The sequence below is a fragment of the Octopus bimaculoides genome, chromosome 3 (assembly GCF_001194135.2).
Source record: "Octopus bimaculoides isolate UCB-OBI-ISO-001 chromosome 3, ASM119413v2, whole genome shotgun sequence".
In the NCBI taxonomy this organism is placed as follows: Eukaryota; Metazoa; Mollusca; class Cephalopoda; order Octopoda; family Octopodidae; genus Octopus; species Octopus bimaculoides.
The window spans coordinates 38,482,893-38,497,609 of NC_068983.1; the positions used below are offsets into that span (position 1 = coordinate 38,482,893).

At 38.4% G+C, this 14,717-nt stretch overlaps 1 protein-coding gene across 1 annotated transcript in view; it reads right to left on the reverse strand.

Moving 5' to 3' along the window:
• LOC106875591 (33 kDa inner dynein arm light chain, axonemal) overlaps window positions 1-14,717 on the reverse strand; it is a 45,501-nt gene that overhangs the window by 5,312 nt on the left and 25,472 nt on the right. Inside the window, exons 5-6 of the mRNA XM_014923807.2 lie at window positions 13,868-13,989; window positions 13,010-13,174 (exon numbers count right to left, since the gene is read on the reverse strand). Coding sequence (XP_014779293.1) covers window positions 13,010-13,174; window positions 13,868-13,989 — 287 coding nt within the window. The remainder of the gene's footprint in view (window positions 1-13,009; window positions 13,175-13,867; window positions 13,990-14,717) is intronic.

Below are 14,717 nucleotides of genomic sequence, written 5' to 3' on the forward strand. Positions count from 1 at the left end.
TATATATATATATATATATATTACATACGCATAGATAAATAGTCTGTGTGTGTGTGTGTCAGTGCGCGCGCGGGTACGTGCGTAAATACATTTATGTCGACATACGGACACGAATACTTACATTCATATATATATATATATGTGTGTGTGTGTGTGTGTGTTTGTATATATGTATTAAATATATATATATATTATATTATCTAGATAGATAGATAGATATACAAGTACATGCAGACACACACAAATACATACATGCACATATGTATACATATATGTATATATTTAAATGTAAAAAGAAAAACATTTATATAGAGAAAAACACACACACATCCATTTAAGCATTCATACACACATACATACGTAAATATATACATACACCCCTACATACATGAATATATACATACATATATACACATATACACACATACGTTCATACACGCATATATAAACATACATTCATACGCACATATATACACACACACATACACACATACCCATACACATACGAAAGGGCAACAAGAGAAACAATTAATTTCACAAAAATCGATATGAAAAACAGACTGTTTTTAGACTTCTACAGAATCGATGTTTTCTTTGCCTCTAACAACGCTCACAGTTGCCTTCTAAAAGCCACACAACCAAAATATCTCTTCAAGCCATCACGGCTTATCTTATTCATTATCTAAACAATGAACTGCCGTCTTAGGTCCTTTCTCAAACGTCCCCGCTATCGTCGCAAGCACCTACTACATCGTTAATACTCCATAAACCAGTAAATCTTAGATAATGCATCAAGGCCTAATTGATTGGAGATTAGAAAAGAGAAAATTTAACATCAATATTGAAGCTGTTTAGGACAACAGGGCTGGGTTGGGTCGATCTTTAATCGGTTGATGTTGCTGGCGCCTTTTACGCTTGTTGCAAGCATGGCGCAACAACTACGAACCCCAATCGAATCGTTTCAGTGCCGCCTGTGCTTTAAGGGTAGATGAGGTGTGAATTCCAATGGATAAGGTCTTCTAGTGAACAAAAGTAACCCTACGCATAAAAGGGTTACTAATTTAAACCCACGACTAGCAATTTTGACAGGAGGGGGAGTAATCGATTCCATTGGCCCCTGTATTTAGACTGATGCTTTACTTTGTCGACCTTCAAAGGATGAAAAGCAAAGGACCACGGCGGGAATTGAACTCAGAACGTAAAGAGTCAGAAAAAAACATATCACGAAACATTTTCCCGACGCGCTAACAACTATTCTTCCAGCTTGCAGTACTCGAAACATATTTTGTTGTATCTGGGGAGAGCCATTCTCTTTTAGTGCCTTATAATTTAACACACTGACCGGTAAAGTTTCCACTCATTTACTTATATATTTTTACCGGTGAGTGTGTTAAATAATAAGGCACTAAAATAGAATGACTCTCCTCAGACACAGCAATATATATATATATATATATATATATATATCGCAAATTAAACGATGAATTAATCTCCTGCAAAGATAATTGGATTGGGACTACTTAATAACAGAACGGTGTAGGATTAGATGATGTTGGTGATTTGATTGCAGATTCGATTGTTAATTTTGATCGGTGGTTTGGTTACTGTGTTGAGAATTTGAATCTTTTAGAAACCGGATCGGGCTGAATTAGAGTGCTAAATATTAAGTTCACATTATGTAAAAAAAAAATCACCACTATGAGCACAGCCTGTTATTGCAATAAGCTCCTACCTTTACAAGCCTTCCCAATAGCCTATATGCAATCATCTGCAAACGCCCAGACACATTCAAAGCACTCACTGAAAAACACTACAACACCATTCCAAGAATTCTATTTCTCGCACTCTGTTCCCACTAACATAAAAATTCATACAGGCACTAAAATAACTTCTGTTAGTCGATGAGCTAAAGAGGAACTGTGTGCACGGTTACCGTTCCCGTTGGAAATAAACGCTAAATTTCCCTCTAATAACAACCTACTTCTTAAAAAAGGATGTGTTGATTAGTGTGGCCATGAATTCATTGTGCTCAGCCATGGATCCATTGTGTTCACGATAAAGAGGTAATGGTCATAGCACTAAGGGATTTTTTTTTTACGTGGCTTGGTAGGAAAAGGAAATGTCAGCACTCATGAGCCATCTCTGGGCCTCCAAAACTGACAGGAGGGAGAAAAAGGAGACCTGGTCCAAATGCTGGGAACAGAGTGATCTTCGCTAAAAGCACTCAAGGACATATAGAGCGGGAGTGGAAACGGAATAAGGCGAAGGTTTACATCTATCGTTCAAGGAAAGGAACGGTTTCCACGCAGTTTCCATCAACCAAATTCCGCTCTTTGGTTGACTCGATACGACGCTTGAAGACACTCAACTAGAGAGTAACATAATGGGATAGGACCCCCCACCAAATCTACATAACTATGAAGCAGACGTATTAAGCACTCAGCCATGCAAACACATTGGCCTGCTCAATGAAGATTGATTTGAAATAAAGACAAAACAGCAACAACTAAATTATATGTGTGTGCCTACACGCGTGTTGAAGAAAACAAACTAAGGGAAATAACTCGAAGTAGCCAGTGCCATGTATTTGAACAACAATGATAGATAATGGTATATTAAATACCATACAAGATATATTCTTCGTGTATTGAAATTATCTTAGATCCAAGTGATGGAAGAACAATCACCTGACGGCAGTGTGGACCAATTCTAAACGAGAAGTGAAATAACCTCAAGAATCAAGTATTCTCCAAAACTGAAATGCCATTAAGGAAATTGTTTGTAGACAAGAGGACAGCTGTGGATACGTGTTTCTGTTTCAACAGGTGTCATCAGTACAGTTGTTGCCCTGCCTTGTCTCCAGCAGAACGAGATACTTAAAGATATACAAAAAGTAGTAGAACACAGTTAAACCTAGATAACGAAACATTATGTAAAAGGAAAATAACTCAGAGTGAACTGTATCATATATTTCAACACGAAATGTATATAAGAATATATTAAATACTATACGAGATAAATTTATTGATTTATTAAAATTATTTCCGCTTCCAGGGATGATATAACAATCGCTCGGTGGCAACTGAAACCAACACAAATGAGGGTGAAAGATAGCCTCAAGAACCAAGAATTCCACAAATTTGACATGCTACACAGAGCTAATATATTCTCTCACAGTCAAGTCATTCAAGGGTCTAGTAGTTACGCTGATGAAGTCTAATAAGACCAAAACATGTCCGGAACTATCATCATAATTTCCAAAGATCAGACTCACTCTTCACTGTATGTTCCCATTTAATTTTTAATGAATTTATATTTCCAATTGTCTTCCTTGCTTTTCTTCACAATAATTTTCATTAACTTAAATGATATTTTTCTTCTCATTGCATGTGTAAATTCAATTGATTAAAAACTTTCGACTAACACACAGACACATACATACATACATACATATATACATACATATATATATATATATACACACACATGTAAATACACATGGGTGTGTATACACACACACATATATATGCGCGTGCATATTATAATAAATATAAATGTATGTATGCAAGTATGTATGCATGTATGCATGTCCGTATATACGTATGTGTAAAGCTATCTATAAATAGTTATAGGGTGCGAGAGAGAAAGAGAGAGACGAGAAGAGATATATAGATAACTACATGAATAAAAACTATGACTATTCAGTTGTCAAACGAATGTGTTCTCTTCATACACGGAATCACTATAAAGAAAAAAACACTGCATATACACCAAAGGCAACAAATGACCAACTTAAAAATATAATACGGTGTGACCCACAGTAATAACATCGCCAGTGTAGCGAGAAACTTCCACTCTCTGATCAAAAACGATTTTCTCAGCTCCTGCAAGTTTCCCAAACTTTTTGACAAAAACTGTATAAAAGTGAGCCATAGTTGCTTTCAGAATATGTCTAGCGTTACTAAAAGCTATAACGCAAAATATTTTACCTATACAATTGCTGAATTATCGATCTCTTTCCTTTGAAAATGAAATGCTTGGAGGCTTACTTCACAAAATCGTACTGACGTCATCAAGAAGACACACAGACAAATTATATAAGATTCATAGTGCATTCATTCAAAATTACCTGAACCAACACTGCCATTTGGAAAACAATACACTTCTCTCAAAGTGTATTTGGAAATATACAAATAAATGAGACGCTGATTTTAACAAAGGTGCAGGGCTACATACTTTAAGAAGAACTTGATCGGCCTTGCTACTTCAGTGGTTATTTATTTAATCGACACCCTTCAAAAGGTATAAAAAATAAAACTAACTATAGAGGGATTTGAACTTAGAATATAGAACAGCAAAGCATTTTGTCCAGTGCTATTAACAATTTTGCTATCACTGTCCCAACTATTTCTGAAAGAGCATCAACGTTTAGAATCAGGTCAAGGCACTGCGTTAGGTTTCCTGTTTTACAGAATAAACAAAAAAAAAAAAACAAAAAAAAACTTTACATTATCCAGTTCTAAACAACATAAAAATGAATTAATTACATTCTGCTGCCATATGCCTAAACTGCACATAAATTTCAAGAAGTGTTGTCTGATATATGTGCTATGATGAACAGCACTTGACGTCATGTACCATGTCACCAGTTAATGGCATCTGGTATTTTTCATAACTTTCAAACGTTATCTGCTATTTTTCTAATTTAATGCTGAGTACAGTTGACCAACTATTCATTATAGGTTCACAATCTTAGTTACCAAATATACATACAACAAACACATTCTCTACACTACTAATATATATACACACACACACATATATATATATATATATATATATATATATAAATGCAAGATCCAGGGATCGAGATGTAGGAAGAAAGTTAGCTTTAAGCAATCCGTAGTAAATACAAAAAACAACTTTCAGGGAGAATAGTGGTTTATTGAGATGGAAGGTTGCGGATCTTTTAAATTTTTATTGAAGAATAATGAGCTGAAAAAAAGTTCTTTTTATAATCCTCAGTAGGTAGCCAGGGTTGCTGAGTGTGCGAAAAAAAATATTAGAGATACGGAATAGGAGCAGAGCGGAGCGGAAACCCCTTTTGGTCACGAATGACCATGGGATTGCATCTAGAAAGTTACCTTCCAAGGCACACAAGTCCGGGCAAGGATGTTTATGGAAGACCAGCAGTCACCCATGCATACCGGTCTCCCCTCTCCACACCACTGATGTTATCCAAGGGAAAGGCAAAGACCGATACAGCTTGGTATCAGTGACGTCGCAACTCATTTCTACAGCTGAGTGAACTGGAGCAACATGAAATAAAGTGTCTTGCTCAAGAACACAACACGCAGCCCGGTCCGGGTTTCGAACTCACCGGGCTACATACGTTTCATAGCGCGTGCAACCTCAAAAGTGGTAAAAACCCAAGCGAGGTGTATATCACTAAGTACTCTTCAGGCCAAGGATATCTTGATTAGGTTAAAGGTTATATTATCACAAGGAGGTACATGTTGACGCAAAGAAGATTCAGTCAGAATGTGTCTACATTCTGATTGGATCCTCTTTGTGTCAAAATGTACCTCCTTGCAACAATGTAGCCTTTAATCTAATCAAGATATTCTTGGCCTGAAGAGTAGCTGGCAGTATTATACAACTCGCTTGGATTTTACTTGTGAGGTTCCACTTACTATGATGTTGATGAGGATAATGATGATGAGAATGATGATGATGAGGATGACGATGATGACGACGACGACGACGATGATGATGATGATAGATTGAATAACGTACTTTCTTGGTACATTAAAACCGATTAAAAAGATTGAATGATCACAACTGAAATGACTTTGAGTATATTTCCATTCAAGCAGAGCTGACCTCAGGTTAAACAACAACAACATTAAAATATGCAAATTAAGGTTGAACCGATTTGGAGATAGTTGGGAACTCTGTTTTCATTGGAACTCTAATCAAAGGAACCAAACACAAATGCAGTCAGTCAATACATAAATGCATATATTGAACAATGTGGATGTGTACACACGCACACATACACACACACACACACTCACACACACGCGCGCGCGCGCGCGCACACACACACACACACACACACACACACGCATGTACTCACGTTCACACAAAATGGATGCACATACAAAAACATATACACGCACAACAAACACACACTTCCTCTCTGACTTTCTGTCTCTCCCCCTCTCTCTCTCTCTCTCTCTCTCTCTCTCTCGCTCTCTCTCTCTCTCTCTCTCTCTCTCACACACACACACACTCGCACATACACATTCAGGCAAATGAAATATATTCATATGATTTACACATACTGATGTTCACATAATGTTGATGCACAATGTTCTTACAATAAGGACAGACACACATTCGTATACTGAGTACACACACATTCATACAATACACACGCACACACACACACACACACACTCACACATACACACAAACATGTATGCACACATGAGCACACTTTCTTACCATGTGTACACACACACATACATACTAAGTGGGCACATGCATACATTCACAAATTGTGTATATACAACATCTCCTACAGTGTGCATACATGCATACACATTCATTCATGTGTATGTGCCCCCCCACACACACACACATACACACAAATACATGTGTGCACACACAAGCACACTTTCTTATCATGGGTACACACACACACACACACACTCATACATACATACTATGTGGACACATACATACATTCAAAATTGCATATATACACTTCCTACAGTGTGCACACACGCATACACATTCATTCATGTGTATGTGGCCACACACACACACACACACACACACACACATTCTTATAATAATAACACACAGATCAATACAATGCAGGCACAAACACATTCATATAATGCCAGCACATGCACACACATAATGTAAATATACTCACACAACCTTCTACAGTATATATATACACAGACACATACTTACACACATTCACACATTCATACAAATATATACACTACAGTGAATACACATGTAATTCATAGAATGTAGACACCCTCATACACACACACACATGCACACAGCCACACACACACACACACACACACACATGTGCAGCCAACCATTTACATTGTGACATGTTAAATGGCTGTTTGTTATTTATTGATGTGTTACAGCCCAGCACAACCTTGACACATCTGTACACAGACAAATGCTATTATAAACATTACAGAAATATATAATTCCCACACCAACAAACATTACAGTAATCTGTTATTTTAGATTAACACTGTGAAGGGGCATGGCCCAGTAGTTAATGGGGTTGGCCTGAAGGCAGTAAGGTTGTAGTTTCATTTCCTAATCCTGGCAGCATGGTGTGCAATGCAATTCATTTCATGTCACTATAGTCTAGTCAGCTAAGAACTTGTACTAATTGGGTGCTGGTGAAGTTCTTTTTCACTCTTCCCTCCTAGTTCTCCCATTTTCTTTCCCTCTCGCTCTCTCTCCAGTTGTCCTATTTTCTGTCTCCATTTGTCTTATCCTGGATATGTCGGTGTTTCAAGGATTGAAGAGCCAAGAAGGTGTCTATAGCAGTTCATGATTACATAGATACTGGCTCTTGTGCCGGTGGCATGTAAAAAGTACCATTCGAGTATGGTCGTTGTCAGTGCCACCTAACTGGCTCCCGTGCCAGTGGCATGTAAAAAGTACCATTTGAGTATGGTCATTGCCAGTGGCTCTCATGCCAGTAAAAAGCACCATTCAAGGCATGGTTGAAGCCAGTACTGCCTGACTGGCCCTCGTGCTGGTGGCATGTAAAAAGCACCCACTATACCTTTGGAGTGGTTGGTGTTAGAAAGGGCATCCAGCTGTAGAAACCTTGCCAGATCAGATTAGAGCCTAGTACACCCTTCTGGCTTGCCAGTCCTTAGTCAAACTGTCTAACCCATGCCAGCATGGAAAGCGGATGTTAAATGGCAATGATGATAATGATGTAAAACAATTAGTGTAGGTATTGTCCATGTTACTAAGCTATACTTGCTAGAGAATGCTTTGTTTGTGAGGGTTATTACTACTGGTTGAGTGTCAAAACCTGCTGGAATTCTACACACCTTTCCGTGATATTTCCAAGCAGGAAAATTTGCACTGTGAAGAACAGTTAGAATTTAAAAAAACGCTGTTTACTCTTCTTGCTGTGTTACATCAATACTGTTTTGAATCCTGTTGCAGAAAACTTTTCCTTGTGGTGGGAGAAATGTACATCCTCCCATTTGTTTCAGTCTGCTAGGTTTTGGAATTATCACAAGGACCCATCTTCTCCAACCAGTCAGAGCTTACTGTTGCTGACAGCTGTTAAACAGAATTTTTTTAGCTATGTTATTGCTTCTGCTTAAAGAGATCAGCTGAAATTTGGTTCTTATCCAGCAGCTTTGTAGCTCTTTATTTTCCTTGATGTTTGTTTTATTTCTTCCTTGAAATGCATCAGTTCTTATTTGCAGTGATTCGGCTGGTAATGCTGAGTTCAAAGTGTGACTAGATCTGGCTTACACCAACCATCTGAGTTGCAAGAACTAACTCGCTCGAAGAACAAGCAAGACCAATCAAGCTCAGAATTAGCTGCTGAAAGGCTACAGTGATGCAGGTTAATGCCGCGACCCAAGATACCATTTTCTTCAGACAGGAGATTATAGAAGATCTGGACAATTTCTTCTACATGTGCAATATGATCAGAAAAAATGGAAGCATAGAAAGTGATGCGAACAGTACAATTGGTAAAGTAGGAGACTTGTTCTAATATAAGCACCAAATCGGGATAACAATAAGCACCCATACTGATATGAAAGTCCACCTATGATCTCTTGTCAACCACAGCCCCCTTCAGCTGGTTTCTGCTGCCAAGCCTATCTCCTTGGTGGCTTTCTTCAACTGTTTGGTTTCTAGACCAATCTTCTATCAGAAGTAGCACACCAATCATGCAGGAAGCTGCAGCAGCCAACTTCAATAGGGTGTGAGGTCACATACCATCCTTTCACAAGGGTCTTCTCAAACAAATCCTGATATTTTATTTTGTTTAAATGGTAAGAAATGTTGAGTCTGTCCTTAAGTTTTGCACTCCTGAAGAGCAGGAACATATCTGATTGGAGTGATGTTACTGCTACCTCTGGAAAGATGAATCTGTCCTTCAGGACCACTTGAATCTCTCAGTTAGAGGCTGAATATAAACTAGAAAATGGGTCCTCTGCACATATACATACATACATACATACATGTGTGTGTGTGTGTGTGTGTGTGTGTGTGTGTGTGTGTGTGTGTGTGTGTGTGTGCATGCATGCATGTGCAACTGTTAATCTACACATGTTTTTCTTTCTCCATCTGCTTTCTCTTCTCATACTTTTCTGTAGAAGAGAGTAGGTTTGAAATGTCAAAGACTCATCCATTTTTCCTAAGCAACAAACCAAAACAATTCATTTCTTTTCCCCTCCCTCACTTGCTTCTATCTTTGGCTTTTTGTTTCTGTGTACAATTTTGAACCATATATATCATCATCATCGTCGTCGTCGTTTAACGTCCGCTTTCCATGCTGGCATGGGTTGGACGGTTTGATTGAGGGTTGGCAAGCCAGAAGGCTGCACCAGGCTCCAATCTGATCTGTCAATGTTTCTACAGCTGGATGCCCTTCCTAACGCCAACAACTCCAAGAGTGTAGTAGGTGCTTTTTACATGCCAACGGCATGAGGGCCAATCAGGCGGTGGTGGCATCAGCCATACTTGAATGGTGCTTTTTACGTCCATCAGTATCGGAGCCAGTCAGGTAGCACTGGCAACGACCACGCTCGAATAGTGCTTTTTACATGCCACCGGCTCAGGACCAGTCAGCTGGCACTGGCATTGACCATGCTCGAATGGTGCTTTTCACACACACACACAAACATTATAAACATGAACTTTAAATTCAACTAAATACTTTATAAACATGAATCCAAGAAAGATGTGCATAGATCCATGGGACTCAAACTAGTAACTGTCATAATCCACTCAACTGTGTACACTGTTGCATCAAAGTGACCAGGCACATCTTCTGCATGCAAATGAGAGCCCATGAGATGTTACTGACTCGCTACATGGTTTATATCTCCCCTGCCTGCCACATGAGGACTCCAGTATTTCATAATACTTTTACAATATATTTATGTTTTTCTTCATATAATAAAGTTTTCTCTGTCCCTGATATTCTCAATGTTACTACAATTTTGAAAAGACTTCTGGGGACCTCCATCAATCTATGAGGACCATTCATTTGCACATGAAGCAGACTGACAGTTGTTCATGCATACAAGTCTCCCCTCTCAAAGCCATAGATGTTTATCCAAAAGAAAGGCCACCAACTTAGACCGATACAGCTGGACACCACTGTCATGGTAAGCATTGCAGTCAGGATGCAAAGGGCTGGAACAGACACCACAAGGTATCTAGCCTAACCTTCTAACGTTTCTGCTAATTCAGTGCCCTTGATTCATCATCATGTATCATCAGACCCGGAACATTACAGTCTCAAGTCCTAGGGTTTATAGGGCCAGTTACCCACTTACCATGGTATAATATTGCCCTTGGATGGGATTCCAGTCCATTACATTGTTACTTACAGTTGAGTGGACTGAAGCAACGTAGAATGAAGTGTTTTGCTCAAGAGTACAATGCACCACATGGTCATGGAATTGAAATCACGATCTTGTGATCGTGAGTACAAGGTGCTAATCACTAGACCAACAAACCTCAAAGAATAAAAAAAAATTAAGTTGACCCCTTGAGGATTTAAACTCAAAGTGCAGAAAAATGAAATGAATGCCATGGCATTGTTGGCCCAATGCGTTAACGACTTTGCCAATTCATCATCTTGAACAATTCTTTATTAATATTTGTAAAGTATGAAGGCAGTGAGCTAGCACAAATGTTAATATGCTGGGCAAAATGCTTAGTGGTATTTCGTCTGTCTTTACATTCTGAGTTCAAATTCTGCCAAGGTTGACTTTGCCTTTCATCCTTTCTAGGTCGATAAATTAAGTACCAGTTGCATACTGGAGTCGATCTAATCGACTGGCCCTCCCCAACAATTCTGGGCCTTGTGCATGGAGTAGAAAAGAATATTTGTAATGTATGGTATAGTAAAATTCCTATACTAATATCCCTTTCCCCTATAGGCTCAAGGCTTGAAATTTTCGGGGTGGGGAGTGATAAATTAATGACATCAACTCCAGTGCTCAACTGGTGCTTATTTTATTGACCCCAAAAGAATGAAAGGCCAAGTCGACCTCAGTAGAATTTCAACTCACAATCTAAAGACAGATGAAATGCCACTAAGCTATTTGTGCAACGTGCAACCAATCTTGTAAGCGTACTGCTTAAATTCCTACACTAATATTAATAACATATGACAAAGAAATATTTAGAATTTCTATTATGAATTTGAAATTAAATTAAACCTCACACATCATAAACACATAACTAAAATACCAAATTATGCACAGAACTGCCCGTGGGACTCGAATCATGCATGACTTGTAATCTACAGAGACAGAACATTTACATTCTACAATCCGCATGGCAAATAAACTTTACCAATCTTTCGAATTCTATATTGATTGATTTTTTTCTCCCCAACACAGACCATTATCAGTTTCCTTGGTAACCAAATTGTACATTGTTTTTATACTATATAGCGTAGGAGTGGCTGTGTGGTAAGTAGCTTGCTTACGAACCACATGGTTCCGGGTTCAGTCCCTCTGCGTGGGACTTTGGGCAAGTGTCTTCAACTATAGCCTTGGGCCGACCAAAGCCTTGTGAGTGTATTTCGTAGGCGGAAACTGAAAGAAGCCTGTCGTATATATGTATATATGTGTGTGTGTGTGTGTGTGTGTGTGTGTACGTGTATGTTTGTGTGTCTGTTTTGTTCCCCCAGCATCGCTGGTGTGTTTACATCCCTGTAACTTAGCGGTTCGGCAAAAGTGACCGATAGAATAAGTATTAGGCTTACAAAAAAAACCCTTCTATATCCAGCCATAAGATGTCATTTCACTCATATACTCTTTTACTCCAGCATGGCCACAGTCAAATGACGGAAACAAATAAAAGAGTAAAAGAGTATATGAGTGAAATGACATCTTATGGCTGGATATAGAAGGGTTTTTTTATTATATTGAGAAATGGTTAGCAGTTGAGCACTGGGGTTGATGTAATTGACCTAATCACTCCCCTGAACTTGCTGGCATTGTGCCAAAATTGGAAACCAATATTAAAGACTTATTCTTCTCAGTATAACTGTAAATTTACTTAATCCAAATATCTTGCCTTCCCAATATTCTGTATCTTTTTATTTTTTTTACTTGAGGCCATGCTGGAGCACCGCTTTAAAGGGTTTTTTAGTCAAAGAAATCAACCCCGGGACTTATTCTTTGTAAGCCTAGTACTTATTTTATCAATCTCTTTTGACAAACTGCTAGGTTATGGAAATATAAACACACCAGCATTGGTTGTCAAGCAATGGTGGGGGGACAAACACAGACACAGACACATGCACACACCCATACACACATGCATGCACACATGCACAAACCCACACACACACACACGCGCGCGCGCACACACGCGCGCTCACACACACACACACACGCACAAACACACACACACACACACACACACATATATGACGAGCTACTTTCAGTTTCCGTCTACCAAATCCACTCACATGGATTTGGTCAGCCTAATTCTATAGTAGAAGACACTTGCCCAAGGTGCCACACAATGGGACTGAACTTGGAATCATGCGGTTGGGAAACAAGCTTCTTACCACACAGCCATGCTTGCACCTCAATTCATTTAACTGTGTGTGTGTGTGTGTGTGTGTGTGTGTGTGTGTGTGTGTGTGTGTGTGTGTGTGTGTGTGTGTGTGTGTGTGTGTGTGTGTGTGTGTGTGTGTGTGTGTGTGTGTGTGTGTTATCTAAAAACCTACCTTCAGCTGTGCAATGGTTCTCTTTAGGAAATTTGATTCATCTGCATGTTTCTTTTCTTCGACCATTCTCTGTTCGGCTGCTCTCTTCTCGATTTGCTCGCATTTAGCCTTCAGTTCGTTCACTTGCCGTTCCAACTCTCGTTTTTCCAATTCAAGGCCTTCAATCTATGGAATAATTGAAGTTAACAACATGTATTTGTACATCTGTACAAGGTTTTTTTCTAACGTCGTTATAGTTGTGTGACATTACAGTAATTAATAAGCTGGATGTTATAGCATTCAGTCAGTTGCTGAGATGGCACTTAGGGGACCATTATATCATCATCATCATCATTATCATCGTTGTCATTTCAATCAATGAGAAGAGAAAAAGGAGAGAGAAAGAGAGAAAAATGAAACAAGAAATGTATATATAAAGGGAAGAAAAAAGAGAGAGAAGAGAAGGTTAACAAAGAGAGAAAATGATAGGAAGAGTGAGAAAAAGAAAAGAAAAAAGAGTCATCATCATCATCATTTAACGTCTGCCTTCGATGCTAGCATGGGTTAAAAGAAATAAGGAAAACTGAAAGACAAAGGGAGATTCCTTGTCACATATACATACATATGTACAGAGCCGGATTAAAAACCATGTATGCGCAATAAATTGCTTGCACTTCTTCAATATGCCAAATATCTTAATTTTTTTTTATATACAATTCCTAACAATATTTAATTCTAAAAATATAATGGGATTTCTTAGACACTGAATGGCTATGAGGGTTCACCCAAGTAAAACAGGAATCAAACAGGTCCACAGACAAAAAGTGGTTGATAACCACTGCTCTAGAGTTTCTCCAATGTGTTGCTGCTTCCTCAGACAGAAATAGGGGGGATAATGGATAAAGATAAATCACTGTGATAATGGACACACTGGGTCATACGACTGGTTAAATTCATAAGTGGGCTTTTGACAGGAGTCATCAGAGGACAACATAAGATGACTGGAGAGAAAAATATTAACATATGTGCACAGACACCACCATATTGCTATCAGTTTCATATATATATGTATGTGTAAGGGCATCCAGCCATAAACACCATGCCAAATCAGACTGGGACATAATGCAGCCCTCCAGCTTACCAGTTCCAGTCAAACCAACTAACTCATGCCGGCATGGAAAGCAGATGTTAACTGATGATGACGACGTACGTATGTATGTATGCATGTATGTATCTATCTCTCTCTCTATATATATGTAAATTTAAATAGAGGTTAAAAAACCACCTTAAGGGATAGAAAATATCCAATGAATTACTGATTTGTTAGCTATTATTTTGTTATAAATAGTAATATTCATAAAATAATAGGTTTAAATATAAATCTTGGTTTATAAATATTCAAAATAAAAACCAGAAAATGGAGATGTACCATTAATATAATTTATCAACTGCAAAAATTCAACATGTTCATTTACAGCTGTTTCGATTTTGCCCAAAAGAAATAAATTCTTTTGAGCAAAATCAAAACAACTGTAAGTGAACATGTATGTATGCAAAAATTGTACGTATATGCATATATATATATATATCATCGTCGTCATCATCATCGTTGTCGTCATCATCGTCGTCGTCATCGTCATCGTCATCATCGTCGTCGTCGTCATCGTCATTTAACGTCCGCTTTCCATGGACGATTTGACTGAGGACTGGTGAAACCAGATGGCTACAC